Source organism: Meleagris gallopavo, chromosome 15 (assembly GCF_905368555.1).
Source record: "Meleagris gallopavo chromosome 15, MGAL_WU_HG_1.1, whole genome shotgun sequence".
Taxonomy (NCBI): domain Eukaryota; kingdom Metazoa; phylum Chordata; class Aves; order Galliformes; family Phasianidae; genus Meleagris; species Meleagris gallopavo.
This window is the reverse complement of record NC_139418.1, coordinates 4208141-4233680: the sequence shown is the minus strand read 5'-3', so window position 1 is coordinate 4233680 and position 25540 is coordinate 4208141. Positions and strand designations below refer to the sequence as shown.

At 38.3% G+C, this 25540-nt stretch overlaps 1 protein-coding gene across 5 annotated transcripts in view; it reads right to left on the bottom strand.

Annotated features, from left to right (window-relative positions):
* The window catches only part of SLIT3 (slit guidance ligand 3), a 484215-nt gene that overhangs the window by 80533 nt on the left and 378142 nt on the right, over positions 1-25540 (bottom strand). For all 5 annotated transcript variants that reach the window (XM_085236326.1, XM_085236325.1, XM_085236329.1 and 2 more), the window contains 7 exons: positions 23113-23256; positions 19930-20073; positions 14773-14936; positions 12478-12610; positions 4287-4355; positions 2899-2970; positions 2655-2726 (listed from right to left, as the gene is read on the bottom strand). In XM_085236326.1, the coding sequence (XP_085092452.1) occupies positions 2655-2726; positions 2899-2970; positions 4287-4355; positions 12478-12610; positions 14773-14936; positions 19930-20073; positions 23113-23256 (798 nt within the window). The remainder of the gene's footprint in view (positions 1-2654; positions 2727-2898; positions 2971-4286; positions 4356-12477; positions 12611-14772; positions 14937-19929; positions 20074-23112; positions 23257-25540) is intronic.

Genomic DNA, 25540 nt, shown 5'->3' with positions numbered 1-25540 from the left:
ATGAATACAAAATGGAAAATTGTTTTGTGATCTGGTAAAGTATTTCTATTTTTGGACTTTCCCTCCTAATTAAACAGGGACAAAATATTGTAAGTTACAACACTGTCAAACAATAAAAATAATCAGTGCAGGACAACCAGAAAGTTCTAACATTTATAATTCCCTTGTTTCAATCTCTCAGCTTTTAAAACCTACTAATATTAAGCTTCTTTAGTTTTGGAGAAGAAAATCACAAATTTTCATTGCAATAGTTTTGGTGGAAAAAAACTCTAATTTAAACTTTTCCTTTAAAAAAAGACATTATATAATTTTAAATGTTGAAATTGCTCCTCAGCACACTCTGGCTGCCATTATGGATCAGCCAGGCAAAGACTAAATATGTGGTTATGTAAACACTGATATATATTCAGGCTTAAACATAAACATTTTGACTCTGCCCTTTTCTCAACTGGGCTTGTGCTGAAAAGTGTAAGAGACAAAGGACAGAACCTGATATCATTCAGAGATCAGTTTCATCATACCTCTATGATTAGCCTGATTTTCAAATATGTATTTATTTTACTTAGTACAGAGAGTCAAAAAGTAAAGAAAACATGAGGAATTTGGAAGACACTGAAGTCTGTATGAGAAGGTCATGTTAACTTTCAAAGGCAAGCACTGCCAAAGGTATTGAGATATCTATATTCTTTTTATTAAAAAAAAAAAAATTAAAATGTGAAAATTGTATTGCTGATGTTTTCTCTTTTACATTCTTTTGAGAATATGGATAATAAATAACTGACAGTAACAGATTGCACTCTATCACTCGGAAGCCCACTTTCCCCCTGGAGAATCGATTTTTAATAACAATGTAGATGACATGTGGCAAAAGTTGTAGCTGATACCAGAATTTTGTGGGCCATAATAAATCAAATCAATCTGGAGGTTTCCAAATGCAATGAGCATTCAGAGATTCCCATTCAGGCTTCATTTCACTCGCGCTGCTCTGTGCAAGACAAGCAGGGCTTTTCCCTTGGAGAAGGAAGATATTTTGCAATTTGATTCATAGATTGCTTAAGAAAGCCAAAAGATTACAGCTGATACTCAAAATAATGTCCTTTGTTTCTGTCCATATGTGGTCTGCAAGAGTGGAAGTGAAAAGATAAACTGTAGCTATCAGAAAGAGTGAGGTAGGGAATATCTACACTCCAATTTGTTGTAGAGAATCCCAAGCTAGCTTTAATCAAGCTAGCTTGCATGTAAGAAGCAAGCCAGAAGATAGCTCCATATGGAATAATTTATTTGGCCATGAAACTGAATACATTCATATGTGGCTGAATTTCAGGATTCATGTAACAGCTCAAATGTGACCATCCTATTGCAGTAGTAGAAATCAGAGTCCCAAGCCAAACTTAAAGTAACAAATCCAAATCACATCTCTTTCTTGCTTTAACAATGAAAGCTGATAATCTAAATCTGTCTCTCTGAAACCTAGATATGTATTTTACCACTTATACCACAGTATAAGAGCCCTGCTGGGCAGTGCCCTGTATCTTTTCCAGTTGTGGTACCTCCCATGTTAACAGCTTGATTCCACACTTTGGAATTCAATGTACAGCAGCCATTGCTCTTTAAATTCACAGAAGCTTCTGTATGTGCATGAAACCTAACTTAAAGAAAGAAAACATGAATATGAAGTTTCAAAGCACTTGGGAAATACTATTCAACTCCTCTGGGCCATGTAGTGTTCAAATCTTTCCCCTCTGGCACTTCAAATAATCTCATCACAGATGAACTATTTAAATTTTTTGCTTCCAGGATATCATATAAGTAATGACAACCCACTTGTTTTGCAGGGCAGTGGGGAGGATGGTGGTTTCTCCACCTTGCCCCAATACCTGTGCATGGTGTCACAGAGCCACACAAAGAACCAAGCAAAGTGAACTTGGGGTGAGCTTCTGGGACGTCAGTAAAAAGAAGACAGAAGTGGGAGTTATTCTAGCAGATACCTAAGAAAAGCAGTGGAGGGCTGCTTTCTGTAAGGTACAGGCTCACAGCCACACTCGAAGACCATGGAAAGAAGATAATTTTCAGAGGAGTCTGTAAGCAGATTGCTCAATCCACTCAATCCATAAAAAGCTGCTGAATGCAGCTACACTAGAAAAGAAGAGAGGAGAAAAAGATCTCCAAAGAAAGAAAGCACACGTATACATTTTGCAGTGCACCCACACTCCTGTCACCATGAGGTGAAACTTCCTCCACTAGCATTTGCTCTTGCATCTAATGTAAATTTACAGTCTAAAACATTATTGGTTCTCACAGGCAAAGAGAAAAGTCCTTTCCTGTGAGATACTCAAACACTTTTGAAGTAGAAGAGACAGACTCTCTGCAGCCTCTTGGAGGCCTGTTTTCATGATAGTTATTGTCCCTGACCTATCAGAGAAAAGTCATTCATCCTGCAAAAATGTAACTGCTTCTTTTCAAGGTTTAGTGTTCACCTGCTCTAGTCATTACTGGACATATTGCACCTAAGTACAAGTACATTGAAGCTAATTGCATGAAAATATTTATGACTACTGAATCAAGTGAAAGCCATCTGCTCATTGAATACCTCCCTGCCATCAACAGCATCCTAATAAGCTGCAACTCAGCTGCACTGAAAAAGTAATACTTACAGCACTCTAAGGGACCTGAGCCCATTGAACGCATGGACTGGAATGCACCGAAGTCTATTGTAGCTCAAGATGCTGTGAGAATGAGAGAACACAGTTACAACACTGTATTTTCTTTGATCATTCCACTGTTACTTCAACAATGAAGAAGCATGCAAAGCCACATGCTTGGGTCACAAGGTATAGACTAACATCTAGGATGGCATCTGAAAAGCAATTCAAATTTCAAAAACATTGGGTTACTTACAGTGTTGATAACTGGGTCATGTTGCTGAAGGTATAATTGGCCAATACACTTATGCTGTTGTTGCTCAAATCACTGAAGGAATAAATAAAGAAAATATCATTTATGTGTACGACTTTAGAGATACATGTCTTTTTTGGAGGTTACCTAATATGTTCACAGCAAAATGATTGAGGCAATGGAGAAGTCAAACATTAGCAAATGATATAATATTTTCTAACCGATTTGGACTAAGCTCTAAAAGCAATAAAAGTATAGGACTTTTCAGTAAGGTATATTTCTAGCACACAGCATTCCAAAATCGACAACAACAAAAAACAACAGTAAAAGCAAAATTTTCAGAGAAGAAGGATAAATTAATAGATGATACAAGAATGGGTAAGTATCTGATGTACTGGTTTGCTTTTCAATTTATTACAGGCATAGCATTTCCATATGCTCTTAACATTGACAGCTACTAGAATACCCCTGTGTAAAAAGAATGCTCACTTTGGAATAAATTGACTAAATAAAAGATGGGAAAGGAGTTTGCATTGCTTCAGTGAGAAACAAAAGGTATTGCACTGTTCATTTCAAAATAGTCATTTAGGCTCAAATAGAACATTTTATTTTGTTGTTGCTCTCCCTTGAAAAATAAAATTAGAGATGTTTCCAAATAAAATATTTTATGTAATATATAAAATATATATAATTATATAAAATATAACATATATTATATTTAAAAAACATATATAAATAAAATAAATACAGTGTGTGTGTATATATATTACATATATATATATATACTCCCTATATATATATTTTTTTTATACTTTATATATCTATATGCCTGTTATTGTTCTGCCCATTTGATTTGAGTACCTACAGGTGATTGAAAAAAAATTCTGATAAATATTTCAGCTAAGAAATTTTGCTCCGGTGTATTCCAGGAAACAGTTTACTCAGTGAACTCTAGCCGTGCCTCTATCTGTACAATTACTCATAGCAAAAACAGCCATGTAAATTTTCATTACCTTAGAATTATAAATACTGCCTCAACTAGAACAAATTAATGCTGTCTCCTTTATTAATGACCTTTCCTGCTTTGCACAGATAAATCTGACAAGTGGTACAGCAGCACATTCACAAGAGGTTTATCCTGCAGCAGATGCTGGAAGCTCCTGCAGAGGAATGGTCCATGGTGCCCTTAGTCATTTCACTTTGCTCTTTCTCCTCTCTTTAGGAACATTCACTGGCAGCAGTTGCTACAGCTAAATTCCTTTCCAATTCAATTTACAGAAGGTTCGTGTTTTCTGTGTTTTGGTTTTTTTTCCCCTACACACTAATTTCACATGTTCCGTCTACAAAACAGTGTCATCTATGTTTCTTGACATTGGAACCACGTATCTTACATCAGTGTCAGGTGCCTGAAGGCAGAGAGTCCCTTTGGCACAGCAGTCAGGTGGTTTCCTTCCAGGTATCTGAAAAAAAGAATCCACATTTAACAGTTACATAAACATGTTAAAAACAAGTCTGGTCACCCAGACTCCAACATGAATGAAGAAAATACAAATTAAAGTCAGTTGCTAAGGAAATTGTCTTGGATTCACTGCTTTGAAACTGTAAGAACTTTTCCTTTGTAAGTGAATTATCCCATATGCAAAACATGACGGTAGCTTACTGATGGTTTTGTTCAAAACTTGGAAGCAAATAAAAAATATATGGCCCACAGCAAAGGGAAGCGATCACTTGGTCCTCCTAAGACAGCAAATGAAGAAGTAAGGGGAGAAGGATTGTATGGATTGTGCCCTTTACAGAGAGCTAGCTTTAATAAGATTGTTGAGAACACTGAGTGCTGACTGAACCTGTGGAAAGGCGTTGTCATGTGCCTGAACATCCCTCACACAGACAGGAAGAGCTGTGCTTCCAGGTCTCCGTGTAGCAAAAAGTTTCGCTTGTTCCATTGTCAACATAAATATCTATGACTTTGATTCCACGTTTATTACTCCGGGCATCTTTGATAGTTATCAAAGTAATGAGACTGCAACAGAAACGTGCCACAGCACTGTCCTTCAGAAACCTGCCCGAGGCCACATCCACCAGGCCACAAATCGGCCTTTGCAGAAAGCGCAGTGTGGGAGGAATGCACAGGTGGGGATTAAACATAGAACAGTTTCCTCTCAGAACACGTCACGGCATTGTTCCTGAGGCAGGCAGACCACTGCCACTGCTGTGGTATGCTTTGAAATGTTACCACACGTGGTCAGGAAATGGAGCCCACAGACAGCAGAACACTCCATGCTCTGCTTCTGCTGCTCAGAGCATAAGCCAGCACCCACGGCAAGAACTTGCATCCCACACACACCATTTCCTTGTCTTTGGCAGCAGACCTCCTTATTCTGCATTTACTAGAGTAAACAACAATAAGAACAGATCATTGCTGTGCTGCATGTTCCCTCCTTACACCAACTGTAACAACACAGAGATATTTATGTAAACTAAATCCAAGAAATGTTTCCCACAAGTTTTATTTTTATTTTACATCGTTCAAAAATAAAATCTATAAACACTAACAGAATTTTTTACATAACACATTTTGCAACTGTCACGTTTTATTTTTCCCCTTTAATTTTGATATAATGGCCTGTCATCATTTTTGCTGCCTGAGCTCTCTTTTTAACTGGGCTACTCCAGGCAGAATTTCTTGCAAGATGCTGGATGCTGGAGCCTGCTAGCATAAAAGGGAAAATCCTCACCCTGAAATGAGTAAAGAGGAAAGCTCACTTTTCTCCTGTCCCCAGCCTTGTGGTTTTCTGTTTTGTCTGTGCACAGAGTCCTGTAAAGGCAGAGTTACATTGGAGCACGTGATGGAGCTGACCCAGACCCCGCTGGACAAGCTGGACTATGGGCTTTTGAATTTTTAACCAGAAGCAAAATCCTTCCTTAATGAAAACCTGTTGAGATTTACAAAGATCGAGTGCTGCTATTATACAGCAAAGAGTTCACCCTTGCAAAGCAGTGAGTGTGCCGCAGGTTATCCCAAACCACGATGTGGATTAGTTATGCCACATTCACACTTTCCATGGATATTCATAATCAGCAAGTGTAAAGTCACCTGCTAATTTTAACTGAATTTGATAAAAAATATTTTGAAAATCAAGTGGCTTGGTGTAGTGTAAATTCACACCATAAATTGTTACACAGAAGATCCTCAGAGTTTAACCACATATGTTACTATTTAGCAGGGCAAATGGTGTCTCATTTCCCAGTTGTGGTCTGCTATAGATGCATGGGGCTGCTGAGAGTCCGTGCCTTCCCATTTATCCTACAATGTCCGTAAATCCTACAGTCATGTAAGAGGTTAAGTTAAGTCTCCAGTGTTTATTCCACACATACAATCCAAAGGATTTCCAAAGGAAATCAAAAGCAGGTCATGCATTATATATTTGGAGGCAATATATGATTTTCATTTAGGGAAGGATTCTCAACTCTTGCAATGCATTGAAATCTTCAGAAATAGATTTTCAGGATATTCTGTTGTTTATCCCAATATTAAATGGTATGCAATTTGAACAAACTGATGATAGCTGTTTTTTACTTTTTTTTTTTTGCCTATTTTCCTTTTTGGTGGAATCAAAACTTGATGGTGTGCATTTTAATCCAGTGCTTCACTCCTTCAACTAACACAGACAGGATGGCTCCTGCAGTTAAACTCCTACAGAAGATCTGCTTTGAATAGCACTGGATTTGTACTGCAGACAATGTGATGGTTACATAAATGCGCTTGCAAACAGCTGCAGTACTTACACTGGTGGTATAATTTCTGAACACAATTGTATACTGAAAAATTACTGACCATACACTTCTCATACATGCAGAAGATCAATTCACCACTATTAAACCTTTTGCTACGTTATACAAAGGAGGGCAATATTTTCTAAGCAATGGGCATTCATTTTGAAAGTACTTAAGTGAAATGGATTTGAAATAACCAGAGCCTTACAGACAAAAGAAGATGCCAAGAACCGGAAAGGTCTGAGCTGCAGTATTTGAAGAGCACAATGGCAGCAGATGAACTGCCATCCTCAACAAGCAAGGCCTCCATCAGAACAAGGAGCAGATACGGAGCGGCAGCTCTGCCCCGGGCTTGGCTAAAGGTGATCTACAGGAACAGCAAGAGGGCTGGGACTGGATCTAGTGAATAACAGAATTATTCCTGAGAGTGTAGGGGCAGAGCCCAGTAATAAGACTCTCTGTGGGTACATCTAACTATGGAGGAAGTTACAAAAAAAAACAACAACAACAACAAAACAACAGGATAATGTAGAGGAAAGATTGTAATTTTTAATTATTTCTAATGCTTAGCCAAAGTAAGATGATGTACATGGCATCTTGTGCAAAGAAATTCTGGCATGAATGAAAAAAATTATATCTAATTTTAACACGCAGAGTCAAGTTATTAATACAGAGAGACAGAGTGGAGAGTGGGTGTCAGTGCCTTAATACAGACATGCTGTCTAGTATTCAGAACAACCTCCTTTGCTTCCTAAAGTCTCTAAACTCTGCAGTTTAATATATCACATTGGAAATTGTTTTTTATCCCATGAATGCTGCTGAGAATCCTGCAGTCTGAATAACAACTTGTAGCCAACAAGTAACTACCAGAGTCAAAATAGGAAAAAAAACACAAAACAAGTGCTCATGTTCTTACAGAACGACACCAACCATGTGTCAGAAAAGATTCCTAAAAACTCACAGAAGCACTAAAGGCAGAAACCTGCCTGGCTAGGAGGGCTGGTGCTGTGGGTACAGCCAAGCCTTGCTTGCCCCTGCCCCACCTACACCAGTTCCTGGAGCCCAGTGCCCACAGCCTCCAGGGGCTCACCCAGCACCTTCCACAAGCACTGACTTCGTGTATTAAACATTTAGAGCTATGCATAAAAGATAACAAAGGGGGAAAAAAAAAAAAAAAAGGATGATAAAAGCATCATGTAACCATCTGAAGCACCTGGACATTTTTTCTACCGAAATGACCATTGAGCCATAAAGCTGAGCTCACAGCAGCAATCTGTGCTACAAGAAGAAACTGGAGAGAGGAATCAGTTATCAGGCAGTAACTGACACAGCACAAAGCCTTTTCTTTAATTTCTTTCAATATATTCCATGTAGACTGTTACATTAAAAAAAAAAAAAGAGATTTGACAATTTTATGCAGCTCTAAAAGTTATAGTTGAAAGCCTTTAATGCAGAATGCAGTATCCTAACATTTTGATGCAAGTTTTATTTCCTGAAAAAGGTGGCCTTGAATAGAACAGGTGTAAAAGATGAAATATGAAGATGAAGATGAAAGATGAAGATATCACACATCCGCAAAACATGAATTTTAAGAGTTTCAGTTACAGTTTCCTGCAAAGAAACGCAATTCAAGCACTGATTCAGGTACGAGTCTGGATCTTACATTTACGAAAGTTTGGAAAATTGGACTCTGGATTTTGCTGCACTGATATGTCAGACCACAATCCACACTGTTGACACATAGAAATGTGACCGTGTTTGTGACAGAAGTGAAGGCCTGAAGTTACACTTAACTTTATTTTCTTACTGCTAAAATCACCTTTCTGACATGCGCTCCAACTTCACTCATGCAAAATATCATTTGAGACTGCTGATCTATTTAACTGTTCTAAACAGATGGCTCCAGATTTTAGTCCTAGATTTGAACTGCAGCTAGAATATTCTTCTATAGGCCTATCCATTTCCTCAAGTGGGAGAGCTTTGCTTTGCTGGAACAGGCAGCAGCCCAGAGGCAGGCAATGAAGAGCTGAAAGGCAGTTGGATGGATTCCTCACCACTCAGCCTCTGCTGAAAATTGCAGTGCAAAAAGGGACTGACCAGGCTTGCAGGCAAAGAAACAAAGCATGTCAAGGAAAAAACATAAACAGGAGAGAGGTTTGTAAGGAGAGAAACATCCAAAGCAAGTGCAGAGATTAGTAGGTATTAATATAAATCACAAGCAGTGATGTATGGTTGATGTCTGAGAATCCCATCACTGCTCTCATATAGCACCGTGTCATGACAGCACTGGGTCTAGAGATGACACTGTCCACATGATTGCCTTCAGCTTCTTCCCTCAGTGCAAATTGTTACTTCCTGTGGGTCTATAAAAGGAATAGGATCTTGTCAGATAAGACTGTATTAGAAATAGAACATGAGTTTATCAGAAAAAAAGACCAACACTCACACACTGAAGTAATGCGTAGATGGAAAAAGAGCATGGGAAACTTAGTTCAAAAAGACTTAAAAAAAAGAGAGAAAAAGAAAAGAAGGCCTAAAACACAAAGCAGGAGTGAGGTTAAGTTCCAAACAAGCTCACTGCATAAACATGTATTGAATTGCTGGTCTAGAAAAGTGCCCATGGTCAAAGAATGAAGTTTTCTCTTCGGAGCAAGTAAAAAGTAGGAAAAAAATGCAGGCAGTATGTGTATATGTATTTATGAAAGGAATTTGGAAGACACAATATGGTATTACCCTATTCCTAGGAAACTGAAGACCCCATGCTGATGAGTTCTGTGAAAGAAGCACTGGGAAATACAGATTTCTTGTACTGTCATCCATTTAAAAGGTAGGAGTCTCTGTGGTCTCTCCAGCTCTGTTCTGTGTGGAAGCATTCCCTGCCAAGGCAATCCTTGCTCTCAAGTGATTGCAAACCAAACACAGGTGCATCTCCTGCCACTCCAGGAGGAGATAATGGATTTCCCATTTGCTGTCGATGCCCACATTCAGAACAGAGAATCAGGACGAAGCTGGAAGGGGTGAACCCAAATCTCCAGTACACCATATCAACAAACATTGCCAGTGCTTTCAGCTGAGCACAGCGAAACAAGACCCAGCAAAGGTTAACTAACTTTTTCCCTGCTTGTCCACATCAGAGCTACGTACATCTTTTCACATTGGTATTTAATGTCTGTTTTACACAATGAAAGAATTCCTGCTTCAAGGTTATTTTAAGACCTCTAAAATAATTTAAACGATTTCATGAGAAAGTTGTATTCACCCTCAGCAGATTGGTTTATCCAGATACATGGCAGTGTTTTCTTTTTCTAATCATGTTGTATAAAAACATACTGCAGTCTAATAGAAAGCACTGTAGCTAATGTTCCTTGTAAGAGATTGAAGTTTATAAATGCCAGACTGGCACATTCATAAAAGTCCCACTGAAAAGCTCCCCTGTATCCCATCACCTTTCAGGCCACCCACAAGGCAAGCTGCGGGCTTTGAGGACAAGAGGCTCTTCATGCAGTGTCCCTTCCCTGGCACAACCTCTGTCCTTAGTGGATTTGTGCTATGGGGGAGGGATGGGCAGCCCATGCACTGCCTGCAGGTTGCTGACCTGACAGTGCAGAAGGGGAGAAAGGCAGAATGAGCTGAGGTAACATGGAGAAGGTTTTTTCTCCCCAGAGCAGCTCTGACTGCTGTACTGGTGGGAAAGGCGAAGGCATCCTTGCCCTGAAGAATGTGATGGCTCTCCCTGGCCATGTGAAATCATGTCTGATGCAGCAGGTAACTCATGTGCTGTGCAGTTCCTAGTGTCTTTGACAATCTTTGGCAACATACTTCAGCCTCTAGACACAGCTGAAGGGATCTGGGACTGCCCTGTGGGAAGGAGGGCATTTTGGTGTGAGGAGTATAAAATGACTAAACAAAATTAACCACTGCATCCAGACAGTTATTGGGTTCAGTCTGCCAAATAGCTGTGGTCCTCAAAGTGAGGCAAGAGGTGGAGTCCCACAGGAGATGTTGATTGCCACAGCAATTATGACAATTCTCAAATAGAGAACAGTAAAAACTACACGCTATTAACTTGATACATTGCCTTCTAGATTATGGTTAGTATGCTAATCTGGAAAGCAGAAGAAAGGCAAGTATGACTGATTTTATTTCATTTTTAAAATTTTGTTCTTTTCACTGTTTTCACAATTTTTTTTTGCTTCAGTAACTGCAGCTCCCTTTTTGGCATAGATACAGATAAGGAGTTCAATTTATGTTGGTTAAGAGAAAAGTGATCAGGATTGAACAGGGAGACAGTTGGGACAGATTCAAGATTGTATTTGCAGAACATGAACAATTCTGAGCCAGCCTGTCCATGGCCGACTGTGTTCTGCTGACACATTTCTGGATTGAAAGCTGAAAACAGAACTAGAAGCTTGCACAGCCATGAGGCTCCTACTGAATAAGACAGTCATGTAAGCCTCTATGAACTCAAACTGCTCAATTCCAGGCTACTGCCTCAATTGCCAAAGAAATAGCTTAAGAAATGTAGCAGTTTTCAAAAATGTGAGATTAACTTCACTCTTTTTGTGAAAGTTATGTTGTCAGTGTATCGGATAGTATCAGTAAAACCCGATATGCAAAATTTAAAGATAAAAATTCCTCAGCATGGCAGTAGAAATCAAAGCAAAATCTGTGCTATCTTATTCTTGGCAAGTCATATTTGAACAAGAACAAGATCTGAACAAGAACAGAGTAGAAACTGTATAGATTCTTTATCATGGATGGCAATATATAAGGTAATTCACAGGCCTGGACTTGGCTTTGGATTCAAACCACTTCAAACATACCCAGTGTTCCCATGGATCAGTGCAAAATATCCACGTTGTTTTTAATTCCCACGCACATTCTCAGTCCACTCCCCATTAAAGCAACAAGGCCATATATTTGATTACAACATAGCTAAAAACAGCACAAACCCCCTTCAACTGCAAAGGAAGTAAAAGGATGTGTATTTCACTCATCAGTTGCCACATTACTGAATGGGGTAAAGCAGAAATGGATTTTTATCCATTACAAAATTCAGTGAACACAACAGCTAACTCAGCCAACTACATTCATACAGAAATATTGATGAGCTTGTAAAAAGCTTCAGGAACAATTCACCTGGGATAGATTTGAATAAGGATCTATAGGAGAAAAGCTCTGTATTTCCATTGCCAACTGTTTAAGCCAAGCAGTGCCACCAGGGTATTTTCTTTCTTTGGAAAGAATCAAAATCCAGTATAATAGTAAGGAGTAGTTGAAAAGAAGCCTAGAAAGATGGTTCTCAACTAGGATGTATTTACTTTACAATGTAATCTAATTACCAGTTATTTTAGACATTTCATGAGGCTTGGAGAAAACTCATTGTTTGTTTCCATCACAGGGCAGGTTTTTTTCCTCCTCTCTGTCTCCTTAGAGGATAATTAGCTCACAGCTGCAGAAGTCAGGGATACATTTTCATCATCCTTTCAAAATGCCTATCGTGAGTTCAGGCAGCTCAGAAGCACTACAGAATCATTTGATACTAATATATGCACTTGTTCCCAACAACAAACTAATGAGTGCAAGGACAGATAAACTCTGTTCCCATTGTACAGCAATGCAGTTGGTCAAGGGACAAATAAACATAACAATAACAAGAGTTAAAACGTACAGAAAGCACCACAACACAAAACACCAGCCACTCTGTCACTGAAGTCAAAGGTAAAAGCCCCAAAGGACCCACAAAGCTTCCCCACAATGTAATATCATGAACTTCTCATGAAAGGAGCTACGTAAAATGTAACTTACAGCTCAGTCACATCTTTGGGAATTCCTTTGGGCATTACTCGCAGCCCTTTGTTGCTGCAACGTACCACCGAGTCCATGCAGGTACACTGGGAAGGACAAGGAGGAGAAAGCAAGCAGCTGCTTTCATCGTTACCTGTAGAGGAGAAATGGGATGCTCAGAAGGGAAATCAGCTTTCAGCACAGCCTGATGCACTCTGACAGCAGATTCTTACAAGGACCAGTAAGGAACATCCCTGAATGCAGGCTAACCATCACAGAATTTTGAAGTTGCTCTTTGGATTAACACAGAAGTTCTTCAGGCAACAAGAGCAACAGTTGAAAAACTGAATGGCCATATTTTTAAATAAATATATTATATATTTTTTTTTCCCCCAAGCAATATCTACTTCTCTGTAATCTTTCAAATATTGTAAAATCAGTTATATGAATCCTAAATCCTTCCCCTGTCCCCAGGATGGACTTGGTGAAATGGATAACATGACAAGAACGTTCTCCTCAAACTCATCTAGATAGATGACATTCACGATCTACTCTGTTCAAGGAAGACTCTTCTATAAATTCAATTTTTAGATGTTAATTTCTTATTTTCTAACATCAGCCTGGCACTTCATTTATCATTTGAATTGAAAGTCTCTTTGCTTTTGACAGGAATAACTAGGCAAACAACAAACTGAGCAGCATACTTCCAACTGCTGGCAGCCCATCTGTGCACACATAAAAATATCTACGTTTTCCAAAAATGGATTCAAAGTTCCATAAACAACAGATTAAATCCCATAATGGAAGAACGATAGGTTCTGCAGAACAAACCAACTCTTTGAAGTTAAGAACACTAAGGCATGGATTTTCCCCAAAAACAACAGGCTTTACAAAACACGAAGCAAATGCATAGTACAGCATCACGATGTATACGGAAGAAAACACTTAGTGGCACATTCTGTAGATGACAGTGAAGGGAACCACACAACTGTTTGAGAGTACAGGCAGCCTGAGTGGACCAGCGCTGAGACACAGGGCTGCAATCCAAGAGCACAGTCAGCCATCATTATGTGCCTTCGGTTTTTAAAAACTGATGCAAGGACTAATTGAGACTGATCTGTTTCTTCCTTCTCTCTGCTGGATGTACCCAAGAGCATTGAGATTAAAGAATAAGAGTGGAACTCCTGCTACAAGATAACAAAATTACCCATAAATGTACGGGCAGGGAGTCATTTGTATTCAGTGGGATGGAGAAGCATGACTAGCTTACAAAAGAACAGGGATTTTTATTTTTTTTTTCTCTCCAGTTGAGCTTTGCAGATGGAAACAAAATTCAAAGCCTTTCAGAAACCTGCAGAAAATGTATTTTCTGCATATTCAGCATATTCCATTTTCCCCTGTTTTTCACATCCTGCCACCATGTACATTTCATTCGCCACAGCTGTTTCACTGCCTGTGCAATGGAGAAAGCTCTGAAGTGTGGAATGTCATTTCATTGACCAGGATTTTTACTTTCCTAACTAAAAGCCAATTATTCCTAAAAGACTAAACTTGGTTCCCTTGAGCTCTGAGTCCAAAGTATTTGGGCCTGCTGCCAGGTTGCCTGACTAGGGCAGAAGTTCATTTCTGCTCCGAGTAGGAAACTCATATTACTCTCAAAGTCTCTTTAGAGGTATGAGTACCTGCAGCTCCAACACATCTGAGCCTTAAGGCAACCACAGCCTACAAGTTAGTTAGCAGCGTATTCATCTGTCAGTTTTTCTTATTTTCCTTAGATTCGGCTTGATCATAAGACAAAGATGAGAACTACCTGAAGAATAATGACATTTAAGGAATTTCTTTTTTCATTTGTTATATATATGAACATAGCAAAGCACTAAGCATCACTGAGTATTTAAAGTACTATCTACATTTTTTTTTATTATTTCCCTGCATTCATTTGCTAATGGTTAAACCAAGCAGTTCCCCAAACATAGAATAACTTCCAATCAAAGATCACTCCCACAGGCTTTAAAGAGTTTTAACTACGTGCATGAATAAGGAAGTGGGAGGAAGAACTACGGTTATAATGAGATCATACAGATCAGAGCATTTGTCTTTCATGAATTTGTTCTTTAGGTGAGGGTAGTGGAAATGCAGAATGTGGACAACAAGAATGAAATAAACTAATACGGAACAGTGATCTTCAGCTGTAGAAGGCTGTCTTCATCATCATTAAAGTGAAATGTTCACCATAAATTATTGTCTGATAGGCAGAGAGGCCCTGACACAGAGCCAACATTACCATAGACACCAAACTGAACTGGACTTTCTTACCTTCACAGGTGAAATCCTGGGTATCTACATCTTGGATTGGAATATCCTTCAAGAAAAAGGGTTTCAAGCAGCGTGGATTTCCACTGACAATTCTCTTCTTCCTCAACCACTTTCCCAGCCAGGCCAAATGACAGTTACAATTAAAGGAGTTAGCCAGCAAATTGCTGAAACGGAACAAGACATAATTGCATCAAAAAAAGAACATACAGAAATACTTAAATAAGTAGTGAAAAAAGACAGATTCCATGTCCAGACTCTTTCCTGCCATCTGTTTCTGTGAGATCCTGTTCTGTTCTACAGACAGGGCACATGCTATGCAGGTTTGATAGGAACTAGGGTTGTAATAAAATATATATGCATATAAATATATGTTTAAAAACCAAAGTACTTACTGCTGTATCTATTATTTAGATGCACTTGCATCGCCAACAGGGTTTTAGTCACAAGTGTATTTAAACTCTATAGCCCACATTCAAGCCTAAACTCACTTCACACAGTGGCACACATACGTACAATCTTCAGAGGGATGACCAGCTGATGCCACACAAAAGCTTAGCATCACCTACAGTACTGTCTCACATGTGCAGTGTGGCGGGATCTTCTTTTGGGTTGCTTACAGAAACAGTTGCATATAGGTTGCCTGCATGCACATACATATGTACACATAGACATATATTAAGCAGCACTGTCAGTTTGGGCCACTCCTTATAAAGTTTCCCTTCTGTGTTCAGTACTATCTGAAAAACGTATGATTTACTGCTTTGTGGACTTCATGAGGTCTGCATCAAATCTTGCTACCGCTCCAGAATATCCTTCCAAAGCAGCTTCAGCTTTGCTACAGCACTGTAGTGTGCAGTACCCAAAGAAACAGACTGACAGCCTCTCTAAGAGGAAGGGATCTATAGCACAGCTTGTTTTAGAAGCGTTTGAAAAAAGAAAGCCCTATCCATTCTCTTGTCAGGCCACAAAAGCATAGATGTCACAGCCATTTCTCACTGGGACACCTGTAATATAAATACTGGTACAGAGAAGCAATTATTCACATGCATTTCTTAATAGCCTGTGTTTCTTGAAATGAGTGTAAGGTGACACTTATTTTGAACAAGGATCTTTCTAAGCTAGCTAGAATTAGAGTTGAGAATCCTGGAAATTTTATTTTTTTTTCTGTACCAAAACTCCTATATGTTATTTGTGTGTGTTTCAGAATTAAATTGAAGGCAAGAGGCTGATAGTCCTGGTAAAAGAGAAGGCTGAATCTTTTTCTGTACAAAAACAGAGAGAATCAATAGCCTGAGTTTAGGCTCCATACTGAAGAAAAATGAACCGTCAGAGCCTCACGTATGGAAAATGCAGTATCTGAACTAACACTGAGGGAATTCTCACATCATATGTATGTCCAAGGCTTCTCATTTTCACAGAACAGAAAAAAGAGATGATCATGAAATTCCTCTATAGCACACCGTATCTTAAAACAAAAAATGTTTCCTAAAGAAACACACACTTCAAATACAGGTGCAGTAGCTGAAGACCTTGGAAATCTTCAATTTCAACATATTTTTGGAAGCCTAAATGTGTAGCCAAGATCACATTAGGTTTGCAACCAAGCAAATCCTTTGGAATGCAATAGTGCTGAAGGTGAAAACATCTGGCACAGCTAAGGTGCAGCAACAAGAAAACAAATCCAAACAAATTCCTAAATGATGTAGGCTCTAGGTTAACACGACATAAGCAAAACGTGAGTTACAGCTGCTCTCCGTGTCAAAAAAGCACACTCCTGTCACTACACACTACAATCACTGCAGCAGCCAGGAGCTCTGCATGTGTAATTACATGGGGAGCCAGCAGAGACTGTTGTACACGTAGAGGGAGAAACAGGGACTACAGTACTCAGCTGAATGCTTGATAATAAGAACGCTCAACCTACTACATACTGACTAGGATTTGGTGGCAAAACTAATTTGCTGTATAAAGATAAAAAAATAAACAGGTTATGAAGAAGCTTTCAGTTGGAACATGCAGAAATAAAAGCATCCATCTAATTTTGGTTACTTTCTTTTTGAATTATTCTCCATAATGGGTCCACATGCAGGGCACCTCATGTACTTTCCATACAGACATACTTTGGCATGAACAGTGTGTTTAAACCAAGAGTTTAGATCGCCAAAGCTAAGTGAACCATTGCTTCAGACATCATTTGTTCCATTGATGGAAGCGAGTGAGATCATATTCACAGAACAACTTCCATGACACAAATCCTTAAAATGAAGTCACCCACAATTGGAAACAAGCAGCAGGTGTACATAATCAGGTTGCTGGAAAACCTGCAGTTTAGAAAGTAAGGAAAGACTTGCAGAAATATTCATATGGTCAGTCTACAGATCACTCGCATCAAAATAGTAATTATGCCCATTTTATAGAGGTTTCTTTAACTTCATGTGTTACTGCGCATTAGCTGAGCAGCAGCAACTATCCACAGACCCTCATCTTTTTTCTTGGCAAACACAGGTTAACATATCATTAAAAATATTAAATCCTTGGCTTACATTTGGATTATACTTTTCCTAGCAACTAAGCAACATATTAAATGAGTGGAGAAATAAATCTGTTGTTCTGAAACTTAAATAAATACAGGGAAAAATGTTAAAGATATATCTCGTCACAATCACATGTGTTCTACTGCCACTTTAGTGGCATTCGAATTTCACCCTTTGTCCAACTGAAGACCGGCCTCTTTCTTCTTTGTTTTAATATAAAGGTGACGTGAGCACATATATACTCTTTCCAAGCCAAAACTGTGAGATTAAGGATCTCTGAAGTGTCACATCGGACAAGAGATCCCCTACGTGACTTGAAAAGCAACTGAAAGTCTAGGGCAGCCAATTATTTTCATAATTTTATCTTGGAATCTGGCTGTTCAAGTGAACTTATCACAAACAGAAACATTGGGAAAATTGTTTTAAAAATTCATAATTAGTAATCAGAGTTCCCACATGCAATATTTAACTACTGTAACAGAAGCAAAGCAATCACGCTTTTAGCAAAGATGTCTTACTAACATTAAATTCATAAGTGCTTCCTCAAGGACACAAACATATTTTCAAAATCAAGGGTGAATAGAAGTCTTGAGGAATGAAATATTCATATCCTACTACAAGCGTCTCTGTTAAAAATTGCAAAGAAGGCATAGAATATTAACCCTTTAAATGAATTCTGGTGACCTGTTAGAAAAACATGCTGAAACGCATCTGGATATTGTTGAAATTAAGTTTATGTGAGAATAGCTGCATGCTTAAGTCATGAAGAGGCAGTTCTGCTTACAAACATGCCCAATCGACACTAAAGAGACTGAAAGATACGACCGAATACCATGTATACAAAACTACAAGTAAACTTCCAATTAGGATGCTAAATACATATTTTGACTAGTAACAATTAATAAGAAGTGCTATTTTTTTCCTCCATTACTTACAAAATTGATGTTCCTCCACTACTGAAAACCATTAGCACTTTATTTTCAGAGCTGTTCATGTTTTGATAGTATCAGTGAGGCTGCTACACTAAGCAATAATAAAAGGAGCAATATTTTTTTAAGAGCTGTAAATACACCAAGATAAAAAAAGGAAAGAAATGTTAGATTTTGTATGTTCTGGCTCCCAATGACAGATACAGAGTTGAGTCATTGCAAATCCTAATTAACTCACAAGTGTGGGCTGAATGGGGAAAGCAGTCATAGTATACATCTTCAACAGTGTTGTCATTTCATATAACTACCTACAATAGAGTGCTTCTAGGAAATGAAAACATTTGCATTTTGGATTTATTTGTGAAAGATCATTATGCCCTGTTAGGTCCCAGTGTCACAAGAAGTCAAACCTCCTCCTGCCTTTACTGTTTGTGAATCAACCTAAAAATGTACAAAATGTAAAAATGAACAAAACTTTTCTTCAAGATACCAGTAGGAACCTGCCACGACCAACACGATTCTTAGGCAGGGCCAAAGCAATGCAGTCTTATTATGAGCAGCTTTAGCTTCTCTTGCTATAAATTCTAACATTCGTCATCTGCAGCTGAAAAAAAGAAACTGGGCATCTTCTAACAAAATATGACAAAGACACATCCGTGCAAACAAGGCAGGGACTTTACAGACTGATTCAGAGTTACAGCTATGAAGGAAATACAGATGCAATCGTGCAAGAAGCAGGCAGGCACTGCTTGCAGCACTGAGAGAACAAGCTTTCAGTGACTACCACTAGATTTGACCCATGACTTGAAAACAGTCAATAAAAATAATCTGGTTGCCTTTATTTCTTTGTCCACCAGTTTCAAGGGGGCTTTTGGGGCTACAGAAAATAAATGAAAACAAAATCTAGGTTCAAAACCTGAAATGCAATAGCTCCAATAGTTTGTTTTTATTGGACAATTAGGGTCTATTTTCAGGGCAGTGTGAAGTGAATTAATCAGACAACTTCCACTTACAGCAACATCAGGGTCCACATTCACAGCTGGAAACAAAGAGCAGACTTTCTCTCCATATTTATCAATCTGTACTTTATTAAAATGGACACATTGTAAGAAGTACGGAAGAATATTTAGCAGCAATGGAACTGCTTCAAAGAAGTACTGAGAAATATAAGACAATTATCAGAAAAGCTTAGATTAGAAATTTCAAATTCACCTTCAGTAGGACTGGTGTATTTTGTCTTATTAGGCTCTTCTGAAAATCTAAGCATTAGCTACTTGTTTTCTTCTGATATTTATCTTATTCGACTGAAATCCAAGAAGGCTGTTGTTACAAAATTACTCCACTGAAACTAATGAAGCTTTGGGGAACTCAAGTGTAAAATAAGCTATGCAGCTCTGAATCTGAAGAAGCTGCTTTACATGAACTCCTCCTGTGCACTGTACTAACATGGCAAAACATGCAGTCATTCTGCCTGAAATTGGCAACATAAAATTGGCAACAGTTCTAATGATTTTATGAATGATACCCTGATGGTTTCAAACCAGTGATTTCAAGAGAGGGTTTTCTTTCTTTAAATGAAGTTTTCCAAATAGGAATAAGTAAGACTTTTGACTTTGAAACTCAAATGCTGTCTCCTTGTAAAGAAAGTATGGAACAAAAACACCACAACATGTTCACATTTTAAGATAACTTACATTGTAGACAAAGAGACTAATGTGCTGAAGGCTCCAGGTGTGATGGTGCTGATGTGATTGTCGTACAGAGAAAGAAGCCTCACTGAGCTCAGTCCAGCAAAGGTGTCATTGTTTATGCAGCTGATGGAGTTGCTCCTCAGCATTCTGAAAAGATTTAAGAAAGAAATTAAGAAATATTGGGAGTGGGTACAGTTTCAGGCTAGGATATTCTGTTTCTAGGGCATCAACAGATAGTTTAGCAATCACTAGGCTCCATTTTTATTGACTGCTGTAGGACTAAACAGCTAGAGGAGGGCTAAACTCAGGTAAACATTGTCTCCTGAATTTAAAACACATTTCTTCTACACAACATTAGAAATTATTGGAAACTGACATGTGAAATTAGCTTGGAATCAAAATTATCACTAGTGGTAAACTTGAATTAAATACTCTCAAGTCTCTTGATTTAGTAAGTGAGAGCAAAACACATTTCAGAGATGCACTGAGAAAGGCTGTCAGAAATGTGTGACAGCAACACTAACTGCATTGCTTCTATCATGGATGTAATCCACAATGCAAAAGCATGGAAGGAAACAGAGTCCTTAGCAGAAATGAAGGAATAGCTTAAGAAAGATTTCCAGATGTAAAGCAAGCTCTGAAATCTTGGTAGTATCACTGACAGGACAGAAAGCAGTAACCATTCCATAACTGTTTTATTTTTTGCTCTCTGTAACATATGAATCAACGCTGTGTTTCAGAAGATATCTCTCTCTGAGTTGTTATGGTAACAATGAACTCCACGATAATTTCTAATTAATCTGAAAGATTGTAGTGTCTTGTTTCTCTCCACAGCAAAAAAAGGCTTATGAGTATTTGTTACAAATCATGCCACTCAACAGCTGGATCTGTAAACATCACCACTGTAATATCTCTACTTAGGTGAAAAGTTATTCAGTAATTAAAGCACACAATCAGATATACACAGAATACATGCAGCTCATGCTGCTCTTCCAGTGGATTGATGCTCTGACTTGAGGACTGTTCATTCTATGGGATCAGATTCTTGCAGTGAACAATGAAAATTCAGACTCTGTCAGAAGTCTGGCCTGCAATTGCCTGCAAGTTGGGCATTTACGTATTAGATCAGTAGACTCTTCAGAAACACCAAAGAGAATTAGATATAGCAGAGAAGAAATCACAGTGTAATCACAAACACTCAGTGTAAGACCTGGATATTGCACTGCTTTAGCATTACTGTTCTCTGTATATAGTAATCATCACAGCCACCACAGTCCCAGACACAGAGACTCACACCTTGTACATGGAGTACTAAGCTGCTTGAAAGCCAGGTCAAGGTCCCAGGCTCCAAAAGGTGAGCGTAAATACAAAAAATAAGGCCTTCAGTGGCTTTGGTCACTTCAGGAAATTCATATATTGAAGCAGTAGGAAACATATTCTCAATGCTGTACATAATCAGACAATAGTTCTAAAAAGTGGTTGGATTACAATATATATTTCATGGTGATCTATTATATTTTAGGAAAAAGTATATTAAGAATTGAACTACAACTCTGTCCAGCGTGGCCTCTTCATAAAAGGTCCCAACTTTAGTGTTCAGAACAAGTTAATTAATGGATAGACATATATGTCCCTCAAGCTTAAACCTTTGCTTTCATACCATGGTATACCATGCACTGTGTGCCCTTCCTGAATGAAAACTTATACTTACAGATCCTCATTTCATGCTGTGTGTATTTAGACTGCTTTATCAGCTAGGGAGAAATGTAGGTCAGGTCAGCAGGATAGCCTGAATATTAAGTATCTTTTTATTTAAAAAATGCTGAATACTCTTTAGGAGTATGGCTACAACCTGCTTTACATTATGAAAATTAATGTAGTATCTATGAACAATATTTTAAATTCCCTTAGTAAAATGCTTACATTAAAGAACAGATGGCTGTAACCACAGGAAAATAATGTTAAGGAATAACAGAAGAAAAGATCCCTATTTGTCATTACAGGCCAAAGTCCTCCAAGTGAAGCCTGGATATTTTTTTCATACTTGGACTGAAGGAATCGTGCCATGATATTGTGCAACATAAGATGCATTTGCTGCTAATGAATACATTGCAGATTTTAAATTTCATTTCGATTCCTAGAGTCTTCTTAATGACAGCAGCCACCTCATCAAGTGTTTTCTTTCCACAGCAGGGAGACTGTGCAGAAGTGGGTATTTTTCACACGCAGATCATACTCATCATCTGGCATGAATCTTTGTGGTCACCAGAGGCCTGACTGCCTCTCAGGATAGGGAAAAGGAGTTGATAGGATGCCATCTTGAAATCCTGTCTTTGAGTCTTCTTCCAATATATTTTTTAACTTGAAAGCAAATGAATGCTACTTACTATGAGTTTATGGAGAAGCAATACTTATAATAAGTAAATTGCAAAGTTGTTCTAAGTGCAAAATTAACACCAAACTGATTTCTTATGCATTTGTGCTCTGTGTCTCATATGCACTGTCCCCAACCGCAACCATGTTAATAGTACAGCTGCAGGTATGTTTTATAGCACTTGCGGCTATCTGGACATCCCAAAGCCACATGTGTGCTCATGGACAGCTATTCCTGGTGCAAAGTGAGTGGGGCAACTACCTTCTGCCAGCAGGACCTGCAATAATTTGGTTAGGCCCGCCTTAAATTGCTTAGCTACACCGACTTTTGGTGGTGGCATAATTCAAGCCTTTCTTTGGTTTCCTGCTGATTTCATACAGCGTATAGGATATTAAAAATCCCTTAGGTTCCTCCTCTCCTTTGAGGTTTGGTTTATGCAGACCAACAATTCCAATTTGGATGGAGGGGGTTGTGGGTAGATGAATTAACAGCTAACAAATACATTCCCACATGCTGTGTTTCTATAGGGAATAGTGTAAGTATTAAATGATTAAAAGCACCTAAATTTGGCTGATGACAGGTTCACCATCAAGTTGCTCCTGAAACTTTTGAAAATCCATTTTCTTCTACAGAAAGTACATCAATCTCTCACCTACTCAGGACTTTACTCAGCAATTTACTGCAGGTTCGTCACACTGAAACAAGACACTGCGTTCGAGCTTGTTGTCTAGTAACAGAGATTTTAGCAAGCATTGCTGAACTTGAGCGTTCCCACTCAAGATACAGCAGAAAAGAGAGGTCTTTGCACTCACAATGTCTTCAGCCCCGTGAGGCCTCTAAACATTCGTCCATGCACTGATTCCAGTTGATTCTCTGTCAGAATCAGCTCCTGAACTCCTGAAGCTCCATCAAACGTGCCTTCTCGAATCTCCTTGATCTTATTATTGCTCAGATTTCTGGAAAGAGACAACCAGTCACAATAAGAAAAGGATTAGTGTTTCATTCAAAACATATATCATCACACTGGAAGGGAGAAGGACAGTTATATGCTTTTCAGTGGTTATCTAGTAAAGCATGCAGTCAGCAAGGAGAGGATACAGCAGCTCAGAAAGTGTATTTAATGTACTTACAAATAGCTCTCTTCATTCCACTTATAAAAAATACAGATCAGATTATCAAGAGTATTTAAATCCATGGAATTACCAGCTCTAATACCTCATCTCATTGAAGATAAGTGTCTCAGACCTGCTATAAACAGGGTTTTTTAACACAGATTAACATCCTTGAATTTACATATTCTGCTTGGGACGGGGTGCTCAGCAGAAACAATACTACTACCACCGAAACAGGGATCACCATACTGAAATACGTTTATTTAGCGAATCACAGTCTTTATTTTAAACTGACCACTGGTATAAATGTAAAAAACTGTGTGACTGAATGCATCTGATACAAATTTTAACATGCGCACTCATGAGCTCTTAGGCATTTAAATTTAATACCATCTTTTAGAATGAAATGAGTATCATTTAATTCTCAGTTCACACCTACTGCAATACACAACATTATTTTCTAAATATTTACTCTGCCTTTGCAGCCTCAAGATGTTTGCTGAAGATCAACGCTGGAGAACTTCAGTCTAGAAAGTTAAATGAAGTCCTGATGGAATGAAAAGTGAATCTTCTGCATATTTCATATTTGTGAAAAACCCAGTGAATAGAGAACTTCTGAATGATAAAATGCCCTTAGAGATGCATAAAAATAAATGGCTTTTAATTATTTAAAACACTTATTTAAAAGGCCATAAACACATGAAAACCTTGGGCCTCAGACCTTCAAGCATACCCTTATGAAGTCCTGTACAGACTGTAGTGAGTAATCCTATTTGTTTAGGCTTTTGACAAGCAGCACTATTTTTGTTTTACTGTCTACAATAAAAAAGATAAAGTAAAACATGCACTCTTGTTCCCAGGAAGATGCCAAATTCCAACACTACTGCTAATACTGAACAGCATCTTATTCCAGAAATGATCCCACTACACACAGCATGAGTAATGGTTTCAAAATCCAATTCCAGGTGATATAAAACAAATGACAAAGTATCAGCTTAGCACCTGGGCTACAATGCTCAGAAGAACAGGCAATCTTGTTGGGATAAAAGTCGACAGAAGACATGGCAACAGGACAGCCTGGCCTCAGACACGAATAATGTGGGTCTTGCTCTTTCAGAAGTCATCACTTAATTAAAAAATGTTGAGTCTCAGAGATATGTTTCATGTGGGAAACTTGAGTATGCTGGTTTATGTCTGCTGAAATACTGTCAGACACTGGGCCCAGCATGTGGTCCATCACCTCTTGTGCATTCTGTGACCAGAAAGGAGCATGCCAGCAATCAGCCAAAAATGATATACAAGTATATAGAAAACTTAAATGCTGGTTTTGCTTTCCAGGGGTTTGTACTTTGTGCTAACACTTACACAAAGACTTAATGTGAGTTAAAAACAAGTCAGGGATGGATATTCTGACATATGCATTTAATTTGGGGGTTCAGCTATTTCTATAATAGAAACGTTTATAGCTCAGCATCTCTTTTGAATACTGACATAAATAATTGCTCCCAACGATCCCTTTCATAGTTAAGTTCACACCATGATGCTCATTTGTACAAAAATAAATGTATAACTAAATAAATGTTTGTGGTGAGAAAGGAGCATGAGTTATTAAAAGACTTTTGACTTTCAACTCACAGACTGCAAACTGACCTATATTTGTAGTTAAATGTTTTACTAGTTATTTTTTTACCATCTAAAAGATATTTAGTTGCGTTTCCTAAAAATGGGTGCAATTTTAATGGATGATCATATACTCAAGGCAAAAAATGCAAATATTGGAAAGGAAAGCTGGCCATAATTTGCCAAGGAATCGGCACCTTTACACCAGCCAAACCATCTCAGTTTTCTTTGCTGGTAAGGGACCTCTGCAGACAAGAGACTTCATTCATTAAGGTAAATAATGCCCCATTATTTCAACTACATAAAATCATCCAAAAATAAGCTAGCAGTTGCAGAAAAGCCCAATTACAATTACATGTACTCCTCCCATGCAAGATATGTGAAAATCCAAGATTAAATAGTATAACAAAGTTGCAAGAGAAAAGATTTACAATAGGTAAAAAAGATAGTGTCCTATAATACCACTTGAAGTACTGTCAATTACAGATTTCTTTATTTGTTTTCCCAA